This window comes from Dendropsophus ebraccatus, chromosome 8, assembly GCF_027789765.1.
Source record: "Dendropsophus ebraccatus isolate aDenEbr1 chromosome 8, aDenEbr1.pat, whole genome shotgun sequence".
Taxonomy (NCBI): Eukaryota; Metazoa; Chordata; class Amphibia; order Anura; family Hylidae; genus Dendropsophus; species Dendropsophus ebraccatus.
The window spans coordinates 117,049,142-117,070,227 of NC_091461.1; the positions used below are offsets into that span (position 1 = coordinate 117,049,142).

General features: G+C 44.1%; 1 protein-coding gene across 1 annotated transcript in view; it reads left to right on the forward strand.

Moving 5' to 3' along the window:
* Positions 1–16,650, forward strand: part of USP33 (ubiquitin specific peptidase 33) — a 39,511-nt gene extending 22,861 nt beyond the window's left edge. Inside the window, exons 15-24 of the mRNA XM_069979467.1 lie at positions 662–695; positions 1,445–1,490; positions 1,968–2,148; positions 2,635–2,755; positions 5,295–5,470; positions 9,783–9,864; positions 11,453–11,561; positions 12,966–13,068; positions 14,174–14,242; positions 15,802–16,650. Coding sequence (XP_069835568.1) covers positions 662–695; positions 1,445–1,490; positions 1,968–2,148; positions 2,635–2,755; positions 5,295–5,470; positions 9,783–9,864; positions 11,453–11,561; positions 12,966–13,068; positions 14,174–14,242; positions 15,802–15,959 — 1,079 coding nt within the window. The 3' untranslated portion in view covers positions 15,960–16,650. The remainder of the gene's footprint in view (positions 1–661; positions 696–1,444; positions 1,491–1,967; positions 2,149–2,634; positions 2,756–5,294; positions 5,471–9,782; positions 9,865–11,452; positions 11,562–12,965; positions 13,069–14,173; positions 14,243–15,801) is intronic.
* Positions 16,651–21,086: the final 4,436 nt, after the last annotated feature.

A 21,086-nucleotide genomic window follows, 5' to 3' on the forward strand; every position in this document is an offset into this window, starting at 1 on the left:
CAGGAGGAGCTGAGCAGATCGATGGATAGATTTGGGGATAACTTGTTCTTTCTGTAACGCTTTGCTTAGGCTGGGTTCACACTATATTTTTGCAATCTGCTTTTTTCAAAAAACGGATGAAAAACTAATGAAAAAAATGGATGCCTTTGTGTGCATCCATTTTGATCCGTTTTTCCATTGACTTTCATTATAAAAAAAAAAAAACCAATCAAAATGGATCCGTTTTTTTAACGTACACAAAAACGTAGTCGACCTCATTTTTGTGTCCGTAAAAAAGTTTTGATCTGTGATCGTTTAAATTTGAAGTCAATGGAAAAACGGATCAAAACGGATCTTTTTGCAAAAGACTGATGAAAAAACGGATTGCAAAAACGTAGTGTGAACCCAGTCTTATTCTGGGCTAAGTGGTCATGTGGATGGTCCCACGTAGAGAGAGAGTTGTCAGTCACTGAGTAGAACTGCCCATTTGACTACTTATACCAGCAGAACCAATTACATTAATGGAGGAATACCTAAAGTCTGTTGAGGGGATGGCAACATGAGCATTGGAGATGAGGCATGCCAGATCTGTCTGTTAGATGCTTATCCCTCTCTGTATGACATGCACGCTCAAATGATCTGAGTGTGCATAACTAATATTCTCTAATTTTTCCTTCTGCAGGCGACAACATGTACAGCTGTGAGAAATGCAAAAAGTGAGTTTTTTTTTTTTATGTAAACATGCTTTATCCAAATGTTAGTATGATTTATTTAAAGGCATTGTCTCTCTAAAGCCACATCCAGCAATTTTTCTGGCCCACAAAACCTGTTTTTTGTTTTTTTTTTACTCTGGGTGGTCCGTATAAATTAATCCGTAATTGCATCCATTTCCGTATCTGTTTACATAAAAAGTGAACAGTATTAGTTTGCATAGATTTGATCCGTTCTTATGGAAAGGATTGCGGGTCAAAATTAAAATGGACTGTGTGAATAGCCCAATATAAATCAATCTGCACTAATTTGAACCGTGATTACGGATCCGCAATTTCGGACTACTTTACTGAACGTGTGAATAATGCCTTAGATTTTTGCTCTGTATGTGCATCTTACTGATGTTGTAAAAAGGAAGCCCTATTCAAGACCCTGCTTTGTTAGTCCGAATAGTGAACTGCTAGCAGCACTTCCCATTGTAGCAGACAGGGGGCCCAACTGTGCATTACATGGTCAAAGGAGTTGTACCAGATAATTGATATCTGGGATTGAACCCCCCCCCTAAAATAAATAAATTAGTTACTTATTGGTTTTGAAATTTCTCTCACTTTGTTGATTATTTTTCGTGACTATACTTGAAGATAGACAAAGTACTGTAAAAGTACCGAAATTTGTGTTTCGATAGCTGATCGTGAACTGCTGTGGATAAATAAATATATATGGACTGACAATCGTACCCTTTTCTTGTCCTCAGGTTAAGAAATGGTGTCAAGTTTTGCAAAGTGCAGAAGTTTCCTGAGGTGAGTTTCCAGACCTTATGTTATAAATATTCATGTTCCTCCCAGCAGTCACAAGGAGGTTGTGAGCTTCATGTATTGGTTTCCAGGAGTAGGCAGGGCTTGCTGGGATTAGTAGGGCTCCATTGTCTACTGTTATTATGTTTTTTTTTTTTTTAATTGAGGCCCCTTCACAAGTCTGTGTCAGTATTTACACTTGGCAAACAATCAGGAAAAAAAATGTATTGTAGAATCTGAAATTCTGGGTGCTTCCCGTATATGCATCAGGAAAACGTCAGGAATTCCAGACGCTTTAATAGAGTTCTATGAAGTCATCCATGACGGAATTCTGGACGATTTCCTGACCTATTTTTCGGAATGGACTCCCTTCAGGAAAAATCTAGAAGGGCGTCCGTGGCCAGTTCAGCCCTGTGGGTCGGGAAATTTTTCCAATGTGTAAAGTGGGCCTTAGTGGTTATAAATAAGATCTGTCTCTTGTAGATATTGAGCATACACCTGAAGAGGTTTAGACATGAGCTCATGTTCTCCACCAAGATTGGAACCCATGTGTCTTTCCCGTTGGAAGGACTGGACCTGCAGCCGTTCCTTGCTAAGGACAGTCCCAGTCAGATCGTCACCTATGACCTTTTGTCTGTCATCTGTCACCATGGCACTGCCAGCAGTGAGTATCTGTTTTAGTTGTATGATCCTAAGTTACAATCTGTATTATAGTCTGGAACTGCACTCACTATTCTGCTGGTGGGGTCACTGTGTATATACTTTACATTACTGATCCTGAGTTACATCCTGTATTATACTCCAGAGCTGTAATCACTATTCCACTTGTGGGTTCACTCTGTACATACATTACTTTACTGATCCTGTACTGATCCTAAATTACATCCTGTATTATACTGCAGAGCTTCACTCCCTATTCTGCTGGTGGGGTCACTGTGTACATACATTACTGATCCTAAATTACATCCTGTATTATACTGCAGAGCTTCACTCACTATTCTGCTGGTGGGGTCACTGTGTACATACATTAGTTATCCTGTACTGATCCTGAGTTACATCCTGTGTTATACTCCAGAGCTGCACTCACTATTCTGCTGGTGGGGTCACTGTGTATATACATTACAGATCCTGTACTGATTGTACATTACAGGCGGTCACTACATTGCTTATTGTCGCAACAACCTGAACAATCTTTGGTATGAATTTGATGACCAGAGTGTGACAGAAGTGTCGGAGGCCACTGTGCAGAACGCTGAGGCCTATGTGCTCTTCTACAGGTATTCTTCTCTGTCATTGTTATTGTAGGATTATTGCCTTTCCCACTGTAATAACACTCTCCTTGATTTATGCCTCAGCTGAGCCACTGCTTGTGTTTATATGGGCCAGACTGTATTGCTGTAAGGGATTGGCATGTCAGACTTCCTGGTTATTGCTGGCAGGGAAGTTGGCATACCAACCAGGGTGCGGGGGATGAGCAGCAAATACTCAGGGTGAACATTATAGGGAGACGTACTCCTGTCTCAAAGTATTTCACATTAGTTCAGATAGTTGGATGTCCCAGTAGTCAGACCCCCACTGATCAGCATGGTATTCCCTATGTACATGGTAAAACATGTTGGGAATACCCCTTAAAGGGCTAGTTCATCAAAAATGTTTTCTTTCAAATCAACTGGTGGCAGAATGTGCCAGAGATTTGTTTTTTACTTCTATTAAAAAAATAAATCAGCTTATCAGCTTATCAGCTGCTGTATGTCCTGCAAGAAGTTGTGTATTCTTTCCAGTCTGACACAGTGCTGTCTGCTGCCACCTCTGACCATGTCAGGAATTGTCCAGAGCAGTAGCAAATCCCTATAGAAAACCTCTCCTGCTCTGGACAGTTCCTGACATGGACAGAGGTGGCAGCAGAAAGCACTGTGTCAGACTGAAAAGAATACTTTAGGACATACAGCAGCTGATAAGAACTGGAACACTGTAGATTTTTAAATAAAAGTTAATTATTAATCTCCGGCACTTTCTGACACCAGTTGATTTTGGTAAACTACCGCTTTAATAAGGGTTATCCAGGATTAGAGAAAACACAGCTCCTTTTTGCCCAAACAGTGCCACCTATGTCCTCAGGTTGTGTGTTGTATTACAATTAATCTACAATCACTTCAGTGGAACTGAACTGCAAAACCTGCAACTAAACTGAGGATAAGAGTAGCGCTGTTCCTGGATGAAAGCGGCCATGTCTGGACCACCCTTTTTAAGTAGTTTTTCTTTTTTTTTTTTTTTTTAAATAGCTCCACTTTTGTCCACAGGTTGTTCCTGTTCAGTACTTATGTAAACATGCATCCTGATTAAGGAATCCGTTTTAAAGGGGTTGTCCAGACAGATGCGCTGCTGTTTATAGATGATAGCAGCCATATTTTTCTGATCCTGTACAATGCCTCCCATACTTAAAAGGAGAGAGAAAGGTGTATTCCCATATTAATACATTATATTCAAGGAGTAGTCCAGCGAAAAATTTTTATTAAACTATTGTATTGCCCCCCAAAAGTTATACAAATCCCCAATATACACTTATTATGGGAAATTCTTAGAAAGTGCTTTTTTCCCTGCACTTACTACTGCATCAAGGCTTCACTTCCTGGATAACATTGTGATGTCACTTCATGGATAACATTGTGATGTCACTTCATGGATAACATTGTGATGTCACTTCCTGGATAACATTGTGATGTCACTTCCTGGATAAAATGGTGAAGTCCCTTCCTGGATAAAATGGTGATGTCATGATCCGACTCCCAGAGCTGTGCGGGCTGTGGCTGCTGGAGAGGATGATGGCAGGGGGATGCTCAGTGTCCCTCCAGTGCCCTGTGTCCCTCAGTGTCCACCTGCCATCATCCTCTCCAGCAGCCACAGCCCGCACAGCTCTGGGAGTCGGGTCGTGACATCACCATGTTATCCAGGAAGTGACATCACCATGTTATCCAGGAAGTGACATCACCATGTTATCCAGGAAGTGACATCACCATGTTATCCAGGAAGTGACATCACCATGTTATCCAGGAAGTGGCATCACCATGTTATCCAGGAAGTGGCATCACAATGTTATCCAGGAAGTGACATCACCATGTTACCAGGAAGTGACATCACCATGTTATCCAGGAAGTGACATCACCATGTTATCCAGGAAGTGACATCACCATGTTTATCCAGGAAGTGAAGCCTTGATGCAGTAGTAAGTGCAGGGAAAAAAGCATTTTAAAAGCATTTTCTGTAATAAGTGTATATTGGGGATTTGTATAACTTTTGGCGGGCAATACAATACTTTAATAACAATTCTCCCCAAACTTCTCTTTTAATGGCTTGGTAGCAGCTACTTTCTTGCAAAAACAGCGCCAGCCCTGTCCTCAGGTTGTGTGTGGTATTACAATTTAGCTCAATTTACCTCAATGGAAGTGAGCTCCAAAACGCACACCCAGGCTGAGGACAAAAGAAATGCTGTTTCCATTGCTGGATAACCCTTTCTAATGTAACTTTCTGACGCGTCATATGATATTGTCCACTCATTCACATATGAAGTGATAACACGTCAGCAGGGCTATCCTCAGCCGTTGTATTATGCATTTATGGACTGAGCTATAGGCATAAGATCAGGGCTGTGTAAAATATAACCTGTGGTTCTCCATCTGTTACACAGTTACTCATGCTGGGGGTTGTAGTTCTGGAACAGCTGAAGATCTCTGATCTATACAATGAATCTAGATGCAATAACGTGCAACAACAATTGTAGCTCTGACACATTTTTTTTGCATTGGTTTTTACCTACAGAAAATCAAGTGAAGACGCGCAGAAGGAGCGGAGACGAGTGACCAGCCTGCTGAACCTGACAGAACCCAGCCTCCTGCAATTCTACGTCTCACGCCAGTGGCTTAATAAGTTCAAGACGTTTGCAGAACCGGGGCCCATATCGAATAATGACTTCCTCTGTGTGCACGGTGGTACGTAGGAAGTTCTATTGATACGCTTGGAATATTATTCATATTATTGTCATAGACCACAGGTGCCAAACTCACTGCTTTACAGCTGTTGCAAAACTACAATTCCCATCATGCCTGGACAACCAAAGCTTTAGCATGATGGGAATTGTAGTTCTGCTACAGCTGGAGGGGCCACAAGCTTGACACCTATGTTATAGGCTATAAGGGCTGTATTACATGGCCGATGCCTGGTGTAAGTGAGCGCTGATCTGCTAGGTCGGCGCTCGCTTACTGAGCATATGGTGTTCTTACTTCTGCAGCCGCCGCTGGAACTTCAGAGCCGCTCTCTGAAGTGACAGGCCGCTCAGCCAATCACTGACCATGGCAGATCTATCTTGACCAGTGATTGGCTGAGCTGCTTGTCAATTAAAGTGTCATTGTCGTTTACATTTTTTTTTTTGCAGAAATCAATAGTACAGGCGATTTTAAGAAGCTTTGTAATTGGGTTTATTAGCAGAAAAATGCATTTTTATCATAAAAAAGCAGTTTGAAGCTCTCCCCCCTGTCTTCATAGTTCTCTTATGGAGAGGGGAGGGGTGGAGGGAGATGAGGCACCAAAACAGGACAACAAAGAGTTAATTTACAGCTACATCACCAGGCTATATCCTCTGAAGTCAGCATTGACCTCTCTGATCTCTGAATACCTCTTTCGCACAGGTCCCGCTGTGTAATCCTTTGTTGTTTGCTGCCGACTAATCTCCCTCCTCTCCTCTCTATAGGTTACACAGGGCTCGACTGATGTAAAAAAGTCGAGATTTCCTGATAACGAGCAGTGAATGAGAGAGAGGAGGGGGGGGTGGCTGGGGAAAGTCTTTTTGAATGCAGATAATGGCATTTTTGCCTAATAAACACAATTACAAAGTTTCTTAAAACTGCCTGTACTGTAGACTTCTGCAAAAAAAAAAAAAAAAAAATACGACAGTGACACTTTAAGAGATGGCTCTAAAGTTCTATTGGTGGCTCCGGGCAGGAGAAAGAAGGACACCAGGAATCATGGACTGGAATGTATGTATGTATATTATTATTATTGTATATATTTTTTTTACAGTCATTAGCCGTCGGCTGCCCATCGCTATTACATGGACAATGACTTTTTTGGGTTGGAATTAGAGCTGGGCGATATGGCCAAAAAATAAAATCTCGATTTTTTAAAAAAATTTTGGACGATTCTCGATTTAAATCTCGATTTTTTTTTTTTTCCTTTTTGCTAAATAAACAGAATAGTTTTGTCCTTGCAGCATCAGATACTATTTTAATGACATTTGAGACAACTGTATTGCTTCTCACTGTAACAGTGCTCCCCTGTAGTAGACAAGCCCCCTGTGTGCCATTCTGGGCCCCCATATAGTATAGGAGATCTTCTTTGTGTGTTTAGTAGTGGAGGTATAGTGGATAAGGGGTGTAGTAGTAGTAGTACAGGTAAAGATGAGGGGTGTAGTAGTACAGGTACAGATGAGGGCTGTAGTAGTACAGGTATAGATGAGGGGTGTAGTAGTACAGGTAAAGATGATGGGTGTAGTAGTACAGGTATAGATGAGGGGTGTAGTAGTAGTACAGGTATAGATGAGGGGTGTAGTAGTAGTACAGGTATAGATGAGGGGTGTAGTAGTACAGGTATAGATGAGGGGTGTGGTAGTACAGGTATAGATGAGGGGTGTGGTAGTACAGGTATAGATGAGGGGTGTGGTAGTACAGGTATAGATGAGGGGTGTGGTAGTACAGGTATAGATGAGGGGTGTGGTAGTACAGGTATAGATGAGGGGTGTGGTAGTACAGGTATAGATGAGGGGTGTGGTAGTACAGGTACAGATGAGGGCTGTAGTAGTACAGGTATAGATGGGCAGCTAGGGGGGGATGGAGGGCGACTGGGGGTGACGGAGGGCGACTGGGGGTGACGGAGGGCGACTGGGGGTGACGGAGGGCGACTGGGGGTGACGGAGGGCGACTGAAGGAGGAGTGGGGGTGATGGAGGGCGACTGGGGGTGACTGAAGGAGGAGTGGGGGTGATGGAGGGCGACTAGGGGTGACTGAAGGAGGAGTGGGGGTGATGGAGGGCGACTGGAGGTGACTGAAGGAGGAGTGGGGGTGATGGAGGGCGACTGGGGGTGACTGAAGGAGGACTGGGGGTGATGGAGGGCGACTGGGGGTGATGGAGGGGGACTGGGGGTGACTGGGGGTGATGGAGGGCGACTGGGGGTGACTGAAGGAGGACTGGGGGTGATGGAGGGCGACTGGGGGTGACTGAAGGAGGAGTGGGGGTGATGGAGGGCGACTGGGGGTGACTGAAGAGGAGTGGGGGTGATGGAGGGCGACTGAAGGAGGAGTGGGGGTGATGGAGGGCGACTGAAGGAGGAGTGGTGGTGATGGAGGGCGACTGGAGGTGACTGAAGGAGGAGTGGGGGTGATGGAGGGCGACTGGGGGTGACTGAAGGAGGACTGGGGGTGATGGAGGGCGACTGGGGGTGACTGAAGGAGGAGTGGGGGTGATGGAGGGTGACTGAAGGAGGAGTGGGGGTGATGGAGGGCGACTGAAGGAGGAGTGGGGGTGATGGAGGGCGACTGGAGGTGACTGAAGGGGGAGTGGGGGTGATGGAGGGCGACTGGGGGTGACTGAAGGAGGAGTGGGGGTGATGGAGGGCGACTGGGGGTGACTGAAGGAGGAGTGGGGGTGATGGAGGGCGACTGGGGGTGACTGAAGGGGGACTGGGGGTGATGGAGGGCGACTGGGGGTGACTAAAGGAGGAGTGGGGGTGATGGAGGGCGACTGGGGGTGACTGAAGGGGGACTGGGGGTGATGGAGGGCGACTGGGGGTGATGGAGGGCGACTGGGGGTGACTGAAGGGGGACTGGGGGTGATGGAGGGCGACTGGGGGTGACTGAAGGGGGACTGGGGGTGATGGAGGGCGACTGGGGGTGACTGAAGGAGGAGTGGGGGTGATGGAGGGCGACTGGGGGTGACTAAAGGGGGACTGGGGGTGATGGAGGGCGACTGGGGGTGACTGAAGGGGGACTGGGGGTGACTGAAGGGGGACTGGGGGTGATGGAGGGCGACTGGGGGTGACTGAAGGGGGACTGGGGGTGATGGAGGGTGACTGGGGGAGATGGAGGGGGGCTGGGGGTGATGGAGGGCGACTGGGGGTTATGGAGGGGGGCTGGGGCAGCTGGGAATGATTGGGAAAGGAGTACACATAGCCCTCCTCCCCTCACCCCGGCCACACATGCAGGTCCCGGTCTCTGCAGGAGGCTGCAGGGACTGTAGTGGTGATAGCGTCGCTGCCATTACTGGAGCTGTACAGCGGGATCAGGGGTGAAGATCCTGCTGTACAGCTCCAGTAATGGCAGCGACGCTATCACCACTACAGTCCCTGCAGCCTCCTGCAGAGACCGGGACCTGCATGTGTGGCCGGTAGGGGAACGGAACGCTATGTGTACAGCTGGGGAAGGTCGGTCGCGGCTCTGGGGGACTGCCGACCGACCTGCACCTCGCCGCACTTCCCGCCCGCCCGGCACCTCCACGCAGCGCCGCCCCCTCACTTCCCGCCGGCCGTAACCTGCACCTCATGCCCGGCCGGCCCCTCCACGCAGTGCTGCCCGCCCTCCATCTCCCGCCCGGCACCTGCACCTCCCGTCCGCCCGCCCGACTGACTCTCCGCGCTTCTCTGCCCTTCTCTGCCCGCAATGATTTTTTGTGAAAATCGAATTTACGATTTTCACAAAAAATCAAATCGATTCTAACCTTCTGGGCGAATTAATCGAATTAATTCGATTAATCGCCCAGCCCTAGTTGGAATAAACCACAACAAACAGATGATGATCGTCTCATCAGCTGATTGTGTTCTTTATATGGGTCCATTTACACTGAAAGATTATCTGACAGATTATCTGCCAAAGATTTGAAGCCAAAGCCAGGAAAAAAATCTCAGTCTTTCCATTATGACCTGATCTCTGTTTATAGTCTGTTTCTGGCTTTGGCTTCAAATCTTTGGCAAATTATCTTTCTGTGTAAATGGACCCTTACACAGAGCGATAATCTGCCGAATCGGCCTGATATTATATATTGGTCCTGAGGACTTCTGTGCTGAGGTTTAGACAGTCTGTACATCACTGGATCAGCTGATTGTACATCTCCCATTCTTCTAAATGGACGACCATATAACAACTCTCCACTCTGGCTCAGCAGGTGGAGAGGAGCCCAGGTGGCCTTCCATATGTCCAGTAAGAGACAAACCCCTTCATTGTTAAGTTAACATTTTCTCCTTTGTCTGGTTTCCAGGTGTCCCACCGCGTAAAGCCGGCCTGATTGAAGACCTGGTTGTGATGCTTCCACAGAACATATGGGATTATTTATATGGCAGGTGTGTATTGTGTCCACCATCTGGACAGTAATTATAGCTGCCAAATACAGAATGTTTAGAAATCTTCTCTCTGTATCCCAAGAGATCAGTCACCCGTCACCCCTCCTCCTTCCTGACTGCAGCAGGAGCTTCCTCCCTCTGTCCTGTTTGCACTAGGACAAAAATATTGCAAAACCATCTCCTTTTATCATTTATCAGCTAGAAAAAGGGTCATCCGCTGATTAACTCCCTTTGTTTCTGCAAGACTTTCTCCTGATCATTGTCGATATTCCTTGGTCTCATTTTCCTTTATTCTCCCCCCCCCCCCCCCCAATTATATTGCAGTATATAGCCCGGCCTTTATATAGGCTATATACTGAAATATAAGTTATAGGCTTAGTTCTTCTCTGCTGCACACTTTGCTCCCCGGAGAGAGGTGTGCTGCTCGCACCTTTGTTCCGACTTGACTGCATTGTGTGGAGTGGATTAAGTGTGATTATGTTGCCTACAGTTTTCAGCTTCTCATAGCTCTCAGGTTACAGGGAGTTTTTTTTCTTTCAGGGGCTAAGGGTGGAAATAGTAAGTATAAGTAGAATCCTATATAGCTGCCTCTGAATGGGTTGTTACCCTACTTTCTCAGATTCCTGAATGGCACATGTGGTGACGCTGGGATTAACTCATTTATCAGTTCACCCCCCAAAAAATCTTTCAAATCAACTGGTGTAAGAAAGCTATATAGATTTGTAATTTACTTCTATTTAAAAATCTCCAGTCTTCCAGTACTTGTCAGCTGCTGTATGTCCTGCATGAAGTGGTGTATTCTCTATAGTTTGAAACAGTGCTCTTTGCTGCCACCTCTGTCCATGTCAGGAACTGTCCTGACCAGCAGCAAATCCCATAGAAAACATCTCCTGCTCTTCAGATTTGAAAGAATCCGCCACTTTCTGCAGGACATACTGCAGCTGGTAAGTGCTGGAAGACTTGAGATTTTTCTTAATAGAAGTAAATTACAAACCTCTGACTTTTTCTGGCATCAGTTGATTTGAAAGAATTTATTTTTGTGAACTACCCCTTAATGTCTTACTTCACATCTTGGGAGGAGTTCAGCAATTTTGCTAACATGAGTGAGTGGACTTAAAGGGGTATTCCCCTAAGGTAAAATACAAACTAAATCATCCCTTCTCTTGGAGACTAACAATTCCTTTCATACTTGTTTTTCCTTGGTTCTGAGCTGCTGCTTTCTGCTGAAGACACAGAAAACTTGCACACAGTTTTCTGTGTCTTCAGCAGAGAGCAGCAGCTGAGAACTGGGGAAAGGAGACTGAATAGATAATAACAAGTATGAAATAAATTGTCAGTCTCTATTAGGAGGGATGATTCAACATGGGAATACCCCTTTAAAGGGGATGCCCACTTTTTAGTAAATTGAATTCTGGGTTGATTTACTTTTATTTTATATCTGTGAAGCTATTAAAGCTTTAAACCCCCTGGCATAGGCATAGAGAGAAATGATGAAACCGTTCCTGCAATTTGAGGAAGTCTCATCTGTCTGACAGGTTCTTTGCAATTACAAAACTTTCTCACATACCTGCTTATATGATATTCATAGATTTGGCGGGGGTCCGGCGGTCAACCACCTTTATGTATGTCACACTTGTCAGACCGAACTGGAGAAGATTGAAAAAAGGCGGAAAATGGAACTGGAGACCTTCATTCGGGTAAGTGGATTATTACTAATAATAATATTGTTTCATTTCAGATGGGGAAATCATTTGGATTCACAGATTATGTACAATAATCTTTAAGGACGAGAGATTCTTGCATTATAGCACTGCCGTTATACGTACTACAGAGGCTGATACTTCCTATACCGGCAGTGCTATAATGCTAGAAAGCCTTCAGAGATGCAGTAAAAATTAGATGGAAGCCATATAGATATCAGTCCTCCTTTGTCTGCTATGAAGCCGCCTTGTAAAAGAACAGGTCGGTGCTCAGTGTATGGGTTGCTATGACCCCGTTCAAGGAGTCCAGCACCAATGACCAAAGTTTTTAGCTTCTGGACATAAACAAAACTTTTTCATTCACTGACAGTAAGCAGAGAACTTTTATTTTATTCATAGACTACACTGCAGTAGATAACATGTACAAAAGTTTTAGTAGTTCTCTTTTGGGTCAGCGGGAAGAAATGAGAGTAATGAGTTGTGGTTAGTGAGGAGGGGATGATGGAGAAATGTTCCTGTATCCTTCCCTTGTGACGCTGTGTATGGGGGAAAGCTGACCGCAACAGGTTGCGTTTTGCAAAGAGAGGGTGATGACATGTAGAAAAATCTATTGTGTTCTCTATAGGTTGCAAAGGGGAGAGATGATAGTCATAAGCTGTGATTGGTAAGAGGGGGTAATAACATGAATAAAAGTTCTGGTATGTCCTGTCGGACTCACTGGAGACTGTATAGTGGAGATATAGTAGTTACAGGCTGTAATTATGAAAAGAAGAAAAATCCTGTATTCTGTATCCCTGGCATAACATCAGGCAAGATGGGAGATGAGGTGGCAGCAGAGAGCACTGTGTCAGACTGGAGAGAATACACCACTTCCTGCAGGACATACAGCAGCTGATAAGTACTGGGAGACGAGATTTTTTAATAGTAAATTACAAATCTCTAGTACTTGCTGCGACTTTTTTTTGTGAACTACAACTTAAAGAAGCTTCCCCCCCTCCTGAGGTCACTTGCAGCCATATTTGAACCCCAGCATACTCTATATCAGGACATGTGCTGCCTCTCTGCCCAGTCCTCATCTGTCTGTCACCCTTTTACACGTGTAGTCTGTATATCTTCTTAGCTTCTCTTGCAGGGCTTTAGGTCAATCAATACCCAGCTCAGGCCGGCTTAGACGAGTTGATTGAAGCGCGGTTTCTACTATGCTGTGAACCATGGGAGAGCATTTTATTGTCCTCAGTAATGGCGTTTCTATAATACACGCGCCATCGCCTCGTACAGAGTGCGATTGTCTCCCGCTAAATGATGCCCTTTAATTACTTGTCTGACAACATTGCGAGCCCTTTAATGTACTGTCTACGGCCTCAGTAATCCGCTAAGAGCTTAATATCTGTATTTCCACAGCTAAATAAAGCTTTCCAAGAAGAGGACTCTCTGGCTGTTATTTACTGCATCAGCATGCACTGGTTCCGGGAGTGGGAAGGGTTTGTAAAGGGCAAGGACGTTGGTAAGTCCGATTTTTTTTTTTTTTTTTTTTTTTTTTTTAAAGGGAAAAATAGTCTACGAGTTCCGCTGCGACCTCACATTTCATTTACAGAGAGACAGATCGTAAGCAATAGGAATACAAATTGTTAGATTGGTATTTGCAGAGATGCATAAGTACAAGATATGACAAGATATAGTAAGAAGAGTTGTCGTATTAAACAGTAGAACAATGAGGTCTAACCTGCGGCTCTGTTGCAGAACTACAAGTCCCAGCATGCCTGGGTATGCAGAGAGGTGTAGTTTTGCAACAGCCGGAGCACCACAGATTGGACACCGCTGCATTAGGGTCCTATTACACGGAGCGATTTTTAACGATTAACAACTAACGATAAATGATCGCAAACAAGATTGTTTATCCTTAACCTAAAATCGTTTATCATATCACAAAGAACGATAATCGTTAGTTACGATCGTTATTGTGATCGTTACTACGATCGTTTATTCCTTCTGATCCCAGAAAAACAATGGACAATGTGCAATTACACTGAACGATTAGTGAACAAATGCGGAACTTGAGCGAACAAATGTGGAATTACAGCGAACGATTAGCGATAATTTTAGGTTCAGATCTAAATCAACAATCAACGACATAGGAACAATTTTTATGATCGTTGCCCGCAATTACACAGAACAATTATCGTTTAAATTCAAACAATATATCGATTTTTCGCACGATAATCGTCCCGTGTAAAAGGGCCCATAGAGGCTATTGAAGCTACATGTAGTGTCCTATAAATAGGGGTCAGGTGCTATTTACTGGGAGGGAAGAGGCATCTCCAATCTACTCTGTCAATCAACTCTTAGCAAGACTGTTTAGGTGCCTAACGGTGCGCTTACACAGACGGATTTATCTGACAGGTTTTTGAAGCCAAAGCCAGGAATGGATCTGAAAAGAGGAGAAATCTCAGTCTTTCCTTTATGACCTGTTCTCTGTTTATAGTCTTTTCCTGGCTTTGGCTTTAAAAATCTGTCAGATTAACCTCTCTCTGTGTAAATGCACCATAAGGCAATGTGATATGTTATCCCTCAATGAAATATTTACTGACATGCCAGTGTTTTTTCTGCAGAACCTCCTGGTGCGATTGATAACTCAAAAATAGCAGTCACTAAATGCGGGCATATAACTCTGAAACAAGGTGAGTGACCTCTTACCTTATTAGTTTTTCCTCATTTAGAGCAGTGCAAAGATTGGATACAACTATATGAACTTTTTAGCTGAGGGTGAGAATAAAGTGGTATTTCAGTATATAAAAAACACCAATATATACTCCTCTACCTTGTTCTCTTGCAGCTGGAGAGTCTTCTGGACCTGTGACTGAGACAAGACATCAGAGCAGGCCCTGCCTGCTTAGCCAATCACTGACTGGACAAGATGCTGCTGCAGCCAGTGATTGGCCGAGCGGCCAGGTCCTCCTGTCTTGGAATAAGCAACAAGCAGGGGCACTGGAAGTTGCTGGAAAAGGAGTATGCTTCTTTTTTTTAACTGCTGCTCCCAGAATTATATGAACTTTTTTTGATACTGGAATACCCCTTTTTAAAGCGACTCTGTACCCACAATCTGACCTCCCCAAACCACTTGTATCTTCAGATAGCTGCTTTTAATCCAAGATCTGTCCTGGCGTCCGTTCAGCAGGTGATGCAGTTATTGTCCTAAAAAACAACTTTTAAACTTGCAGGCCGGGCTTAGAGTATCTGAGCCCTAACTTTGCACCACCCCTCTGTCCCTCCTCACCGCCCTCTCCATCATTAGGAATGCCACTGGAACATTTTCTCCTGTCTAAACATTGCATAGGTGCCTTAACGATCCAGCCCATGTGCTGTGCTCACACAGGTGGGGAATAGGAGACAATCTGCCTGGAGTATTCCTAATGATGAGGAGGGTGGGGAGGAGGGACAGAGGGGTTGTGCCAGCCTAATGCATACACAATCTAGGCCACCGCCATTGGGCACGGGGCTGCCAGTTTAATAGTTGTTTTTTAGGACAATAACTGCATCACCTGCCGAACGGACCGCAGGACAAATCTTGGACTAAAAGCAGCTATCCGAAGGTACAAGCGATTGGGGGGGGGGGGGGGGGGGGTCAGATTGTAGGTACAGAGTCGCTTTAAGTGTTTCTTAGTGTAACATGCAGTCCCACATTAATAAGAGGCAAATCTAGAGCATGACTTAAAGTGTCATCACTTTCCTGCTGCCTGAAGCATCAGGGTGGTTCTCATCAGCTTCTCCCTGCCCCATTATCCTCGATTGATAGATCTCTCCCTATGCCCAAACAGGTACAGATGTATTAGTCAGTGGGGCAGGAGTAGCCGATAGGAAGATCCCCAAAGGGCACAGATATCGCCCCCCTTTAAGTTGTCCTTTAATTAGTCAAACTTGTATACAATATCATTGAATAGGGCATCTGACTTGGATATGGACAGGATATGCCATCATTATCAGATTGTGGGGATGTGACACCTGGCAGTCGAGCCAGCATGTACATAATAGAACAGAGCCTGAGAGCGCTGTATGTTGTGTTGTGGCCATGCTGAGTTACTGCAGTTCAGCTTCTATTGACATCACTGTGCAATAAACCAGCACTATTATTACACTGTGTATGCCACAGTCAGGGGGATGGGAGCTGGCCCCCACTGTCCTGATTTTGGTGGTCATCAGTTTAAATAAATTCTTGAACATTCCACTTTGTGACCCACAGGAGCAGATTCCGGGCAAATATCTGAAGAAACCTGGAATTTCCTCCACTCCATCTATGGCGGCGGTCCTGAGATTACCCTAAGACAAACTGTCCCGGCCACCGATCCTGAAGCCGGACAGTCAGAGGAGAAGATTGACGTAGAGACACGGAATGTATAATCTTGCTATATTGGCGCTAGCGTTACATCATCGGAGCCACTAATATATTTTTTTGTTTCATGAATTTTTTTTTTTTTTTTTTTTACTGTTGACATGCATTCCTTCTGTTCTGCTATACACTTAGAAGGCATTACTATTATTTTTGGCTGTGATTTTAAGTGTCCTATTTATGTTTTTTAAGAGCGAGAGGAGAACCCTTAATGTTTTTTTATTTGTCTTTTTTTTTTTTTCGTCTTTTTAGTAGTATAGACCTATGTAAATGTATTAAACTAATTCTTTTTAATCCTGCCGACTTGTAAATAATAACCAAAACTGAGTCTGTCCGTGGCTGCGGGAGCCGCAATCCGTATGAGGCTGTGCATGTAATTGATTCTGCAATGCCTTGTGCTGCATTATGAGTGTTTCCCACCCCTAATCTTGCCCCCCATGTTATCAGGACCTGACCTTCTAGTCAGCCAGGAACGCTGTGTGTATGTGCGTTTGTAGAGACCTTGGCCCCCCCCCCCCCCAATATTTTTGTTTTTCCTTTTATATTATTTAAGGAATTGCGCATTTCCTTGGAATGTGTTATGCAATTCAGAAAAGCACCTTTTCCGGTTAACAAGTAAACTCTATACCTCTACGGTTCCCTTTTAATATAGTATTTTTCTATATAGTTATGAATTTATGCCTGGATTAGTGATAATGTGACTCGGTTGTCAGTTTTTTTTTTTGTTTTTTTTTGGGGTGGAGGGGGCGGGTAAAATAAGGAACAAATGAAGGAGTCTTATTTTTTTGATTTTGTATTGAATGTTTAACCAGGATATGTTCTAGTCTAGTGCATGGCATGCCCTGACGTCAGAGAAGGAAGAAATCGGTTTTATTTTAATATTGATCTCGGTAGATGCGTCGGCCATATATTTATATAATTGAGTTTATTTTTACTGTTTTTTGCAATGACGTTGTCCGTAAGTAGAAATCTACTTCAGACCCGAAGAGCACAGGTTCAGGAAGGTGCCCAAAAGTGACTGCCCCCTTGTATAGAGGTCCCAACGCCCCTTAAAATGGACCAGCATAGAAAAAGACAGCACAGCGGACCCAGTCTGAAGTTTACCCGAAAGCACAACAGATCGTTCATGGTCACGAAACATATTTGTTACAAAGGTTGGTGATTGTCGCTGTTATAGAGTAGTTTGCACTTGTCTATATATATTTTGCAAGACCTCTGGTAAAGTCAGTGGAGCATTCAACACATTTGTTGATAGCAATTTCTTTTTATTTCTTGCATTTATTGGACTGCACCCCCTATGGCTTCTGTAGGTTTCATCCTAGGCCAAAATTCAGGGATATGAGAATATACGTGATATAGGTACTAGGGGAAACCCTTTGTCTAGTGATCTCCAACCTATGGTCTTTCAGCTGTCGGGCATGCTGGGAGCTGGAGGACCGCAAGTTGTAGACCACCTTGTTAACTAATTCTAGTGTGGTTTTATTGGCCATGTACTGAACTGCCAGCCTCTTGCTGTGGGGTAGAAACTATGACAAGCAGGCTTTTATGGGGATGTGTGCATTGCACAATTCCTTTTTTTTTCTTTTTTATTAGATTAGCTGATCATGGTGAGTCCAGCCATTAGAACCCCCAGTGAACAGCTGTTATCTTTGAGTGTTAATTTTCCCTGCAGCACCCCCAAAGGAGAAATAAGGCATTGCACAGTTCTCTCAATATTAGGCTTTGTATGTAATGCATTGAGGAAGAGTGACCCGTACCCTATGTAGGCTATGTGGCCTATAGATGAGGGCCCTGAATTAGAGACCCCACTATTAAGCAATGAGATTAAATCTCTACTGGTCCTATAACTGAAGCCATTGACGGATTTTCAGGACGAGACCTACGTCTAGTCACTAGATGCTATGCAAAATAGAACAACAATAGTTAGAAAGTTCTGTAAAGCTCAGTATCCCCTCCATGGTGCTTGATACACACCTGTAAATACAGCACCATCTATGGCCGCCTCTCTTAAAGGGCACCTGTCACGTTCCTATTTCATGGCGAAAGTCAAAAGAACTTTTTAAAAAAAGCAAAAACAAAAAACTTTTCTAATTTGCACTGGTAAAACTATTACGGAAAACTTTTTTATATTTTTATATAGAAGATTGGGGTTTCCAGACAGCAGCCTGTATTCCATTTCTGTACATTCACACAGGGCTACGTAGTTTTCTTTATCTATAGTGATTTGGGAGTGCACTAAAGAGAAAGCTGTGGAAGAGTATATGCTGCTACCACAGACCCCCAAATAGCGCTATGGTATTTAAAAAATGGTGGCACCCCAACACATGCCGGAAATACTGCTGTATATATTAGGAAATAAGATGAAGTGGAATATTAGGCTGCTGGATGAAAGACTAAAAAGCGAGGTGACAGGTTCCCTTTAAGTAAATGCCACGTACTCTAGGTGGCTATGCTGACGACACATACATGGGGCTGCTTAAAATCAATGGACGACCACATTATACGTGCTTGTGCCGAGTCCTCCGATCACAGTAATAAATGGAGGATTGCTAGCAGTAAATACCCCCAACAGATAAGCCGCCATTGCTGTCCATAGCAGCCAAATAGGCCTCAGATACAGTGGGGTAAACTTCACTGGAAAAATGACTGCTGCAATGTTATTAGCTATGAGCAACAGGACCTGCAGGCCTCATATGTTGTTGCTATGGGCAACTAAACTTTTTCTGTCAGACAGTTTTGATATTAGTTTTGGCCTCATTAAACTGGCAGAAAAACAGGCCCTGTTGCCCATAGCAACCAATCACGTAGCTCTTTAACAGGAAGGGATTGAATCCTGCTTGTTGCCATGGGCATCAATACCTACTTTTACTGTCAGACAATTCTCTATAAGGGCTATTAGGCCTCATTTATCAAAAATGACAAAAAAAAAAGGTCCTGTTACCCGTAGCAACCATTCGCAGCTGACAAATGGAAGCTAAAGCATAGTTGGTTGCTATGGGTGACGAGCTTGGCTCATTTACCAAACAATTTTATTGAATAGGGCCTGTGGGGCCTTATTTATCAAAATTGTCTGACAGGAGGAACAAGTGTTGTTGCCCATAGCAACCACTTAGTGCAGTTTACTGACGGAGGCTGAGGCCTGGTTGGTTGTTATGGGCACACAATCTTTTATTTTTATTTTTCTTTCCAGTATTGATCTGAGGCTCATTGGGTGTCGCTTGTCGAAACTGACAGAAAAGCAGGGCTTGATGCCCATAGCAACCGATCACATAACAGTTTAAAAGATGGAAGCTGAGGCCTTTCTGGTTGCTATGGGCAACACAACTTGCTTTTCTGCCCTATTGTTTCTAGCCCATTGATTGGACAGAGCAAATCTTTTTTTGTTAATCAAATTGTACCCAATATTCTGTATATAATCTCATCCATGGCAATACAAAGAGAATAGCCAAGAATGGGACTGCTGTATGATCTGGGACATAGGACTAACCTGTTGGTATCTGACATGGCGCGGTGGGAGTTACGCCATTACGACAGCTGGCGGGCCACTGCAAAAGGTGTCCATCTTTCATAGACTATTGCCATTTGTTGCCCAAAATCAGTCATTGTCACATTTTGGGCCCAAACTCTGCAGATGTTCTCTTGCTGTGAGGTGGCGGCAGATCAGAGGATAGAGACCTGTCAATTGGCACTAACATAGTACCACCTGAAGCATTGGGGGTAGAGCGCCTTGGTGGGAGCCTGAGTTCTCACCCTTTCAGCAATGTTGTCTTCCCATTTCTCTCTATAGAAGGTGCTTTCTAGTATCTTGATTTTCCAAGAGCTTGCAGACCTCTTATTTCAAGACGGTTGCAGGCCTGGGATGATACATTGGATGGCTGGGTTATATACTGGTCACACAGACTATACTATATCTTCAAATGGTCTCGTATAGGGTGTTCAGGATGAGAAACACATGGCTGCTCTCTTCTAAAGTAGTGCTACTAATGTGCAAAGGTTGTTTCTATTAAAGTGACTGGTGCTGAACTGCAGTACCACACACAACCTGTAGGCAGGTACGGCGCTGTTTTTGGAAAAAGTGGCCTTGCTTTTCTATGTCTGGACAACCCCTTTAATTTTATCATGACCTTCTTCTTTGTACAGTACAAATTCTCCCGTTTTCCAGTTCTGCAGGGAGTATATGGAGCTGGTTGTGGGAGAACGGACTCTCTGCCACCTATACATGACCACTACTATAGACGTGACACCCCCAGGGTATCAGCATTTCATTGTAAGATCTGCTGGGAGTCCTGGGCAGTGGGTCCTCTTAAAATGTATCCCCCCCCCCCCTGTAGTTTGTCCTTCCTATTGCACAGATGCAAGTCATTGGATGGCTAGATGTGATTGTTAGCATGTCGTGAATGTCTGTTTTTAATTATTTAATTGCTCATTGTAAATCATCAATAAAGAAGGACAAGTTTAACGCAGTGTCCGTGTGATTTATATGTGTGTCACCAAGTGGATGAGCGGCCTTCTGAAATGAACAACGCTGGTCTGGTCAATCAACACACCATTTATTTTTCACATTTGATAATGTTTACTATCTGCAGATATCCGGTGTAAGTATGAGGATTACATTTTGCCCTTCCTGTGCAATTCGTTGACTTGATGGTGTGATATGGCTGCTACACCGATGACCTTATTTTTGTTTGGTCGGGCGATGTGGCGGTTGTCCCATCACTCTGCACTGGGATCCTATAAGTATTTCTTTTCTTGATTTTACAGTAGGCTGGATGTGCATCTAACCAGAAGGTCATTACAAAAACATACCAGAATCCTACGGTTGGCAGTATCTTAACCCTTTAAGGACAGAGCAAATTTCGATTTTTGCGTTTTTGGTTTTTCCTCCTTGTGCATAAAAGGTCATAGCACTTGCATTTTTCCACCTAGAGACCCACATGAGCCCTTATTTTTTGCGTCACTAATTGTACTTTGCAATGACAGGCTGAATTTTTGCATAAAGTACACTGCGAAACCAGAAAAAAATTCAAAGTGTGGTGAAATTGAAAAAAAAAAACGCATTTTGTTTATTTGGGGGAAATGTGTTTTTACGCCATTCGCCCTGGGGTAAAACTGACTTGTTATATATGTTCCTCAAGTCG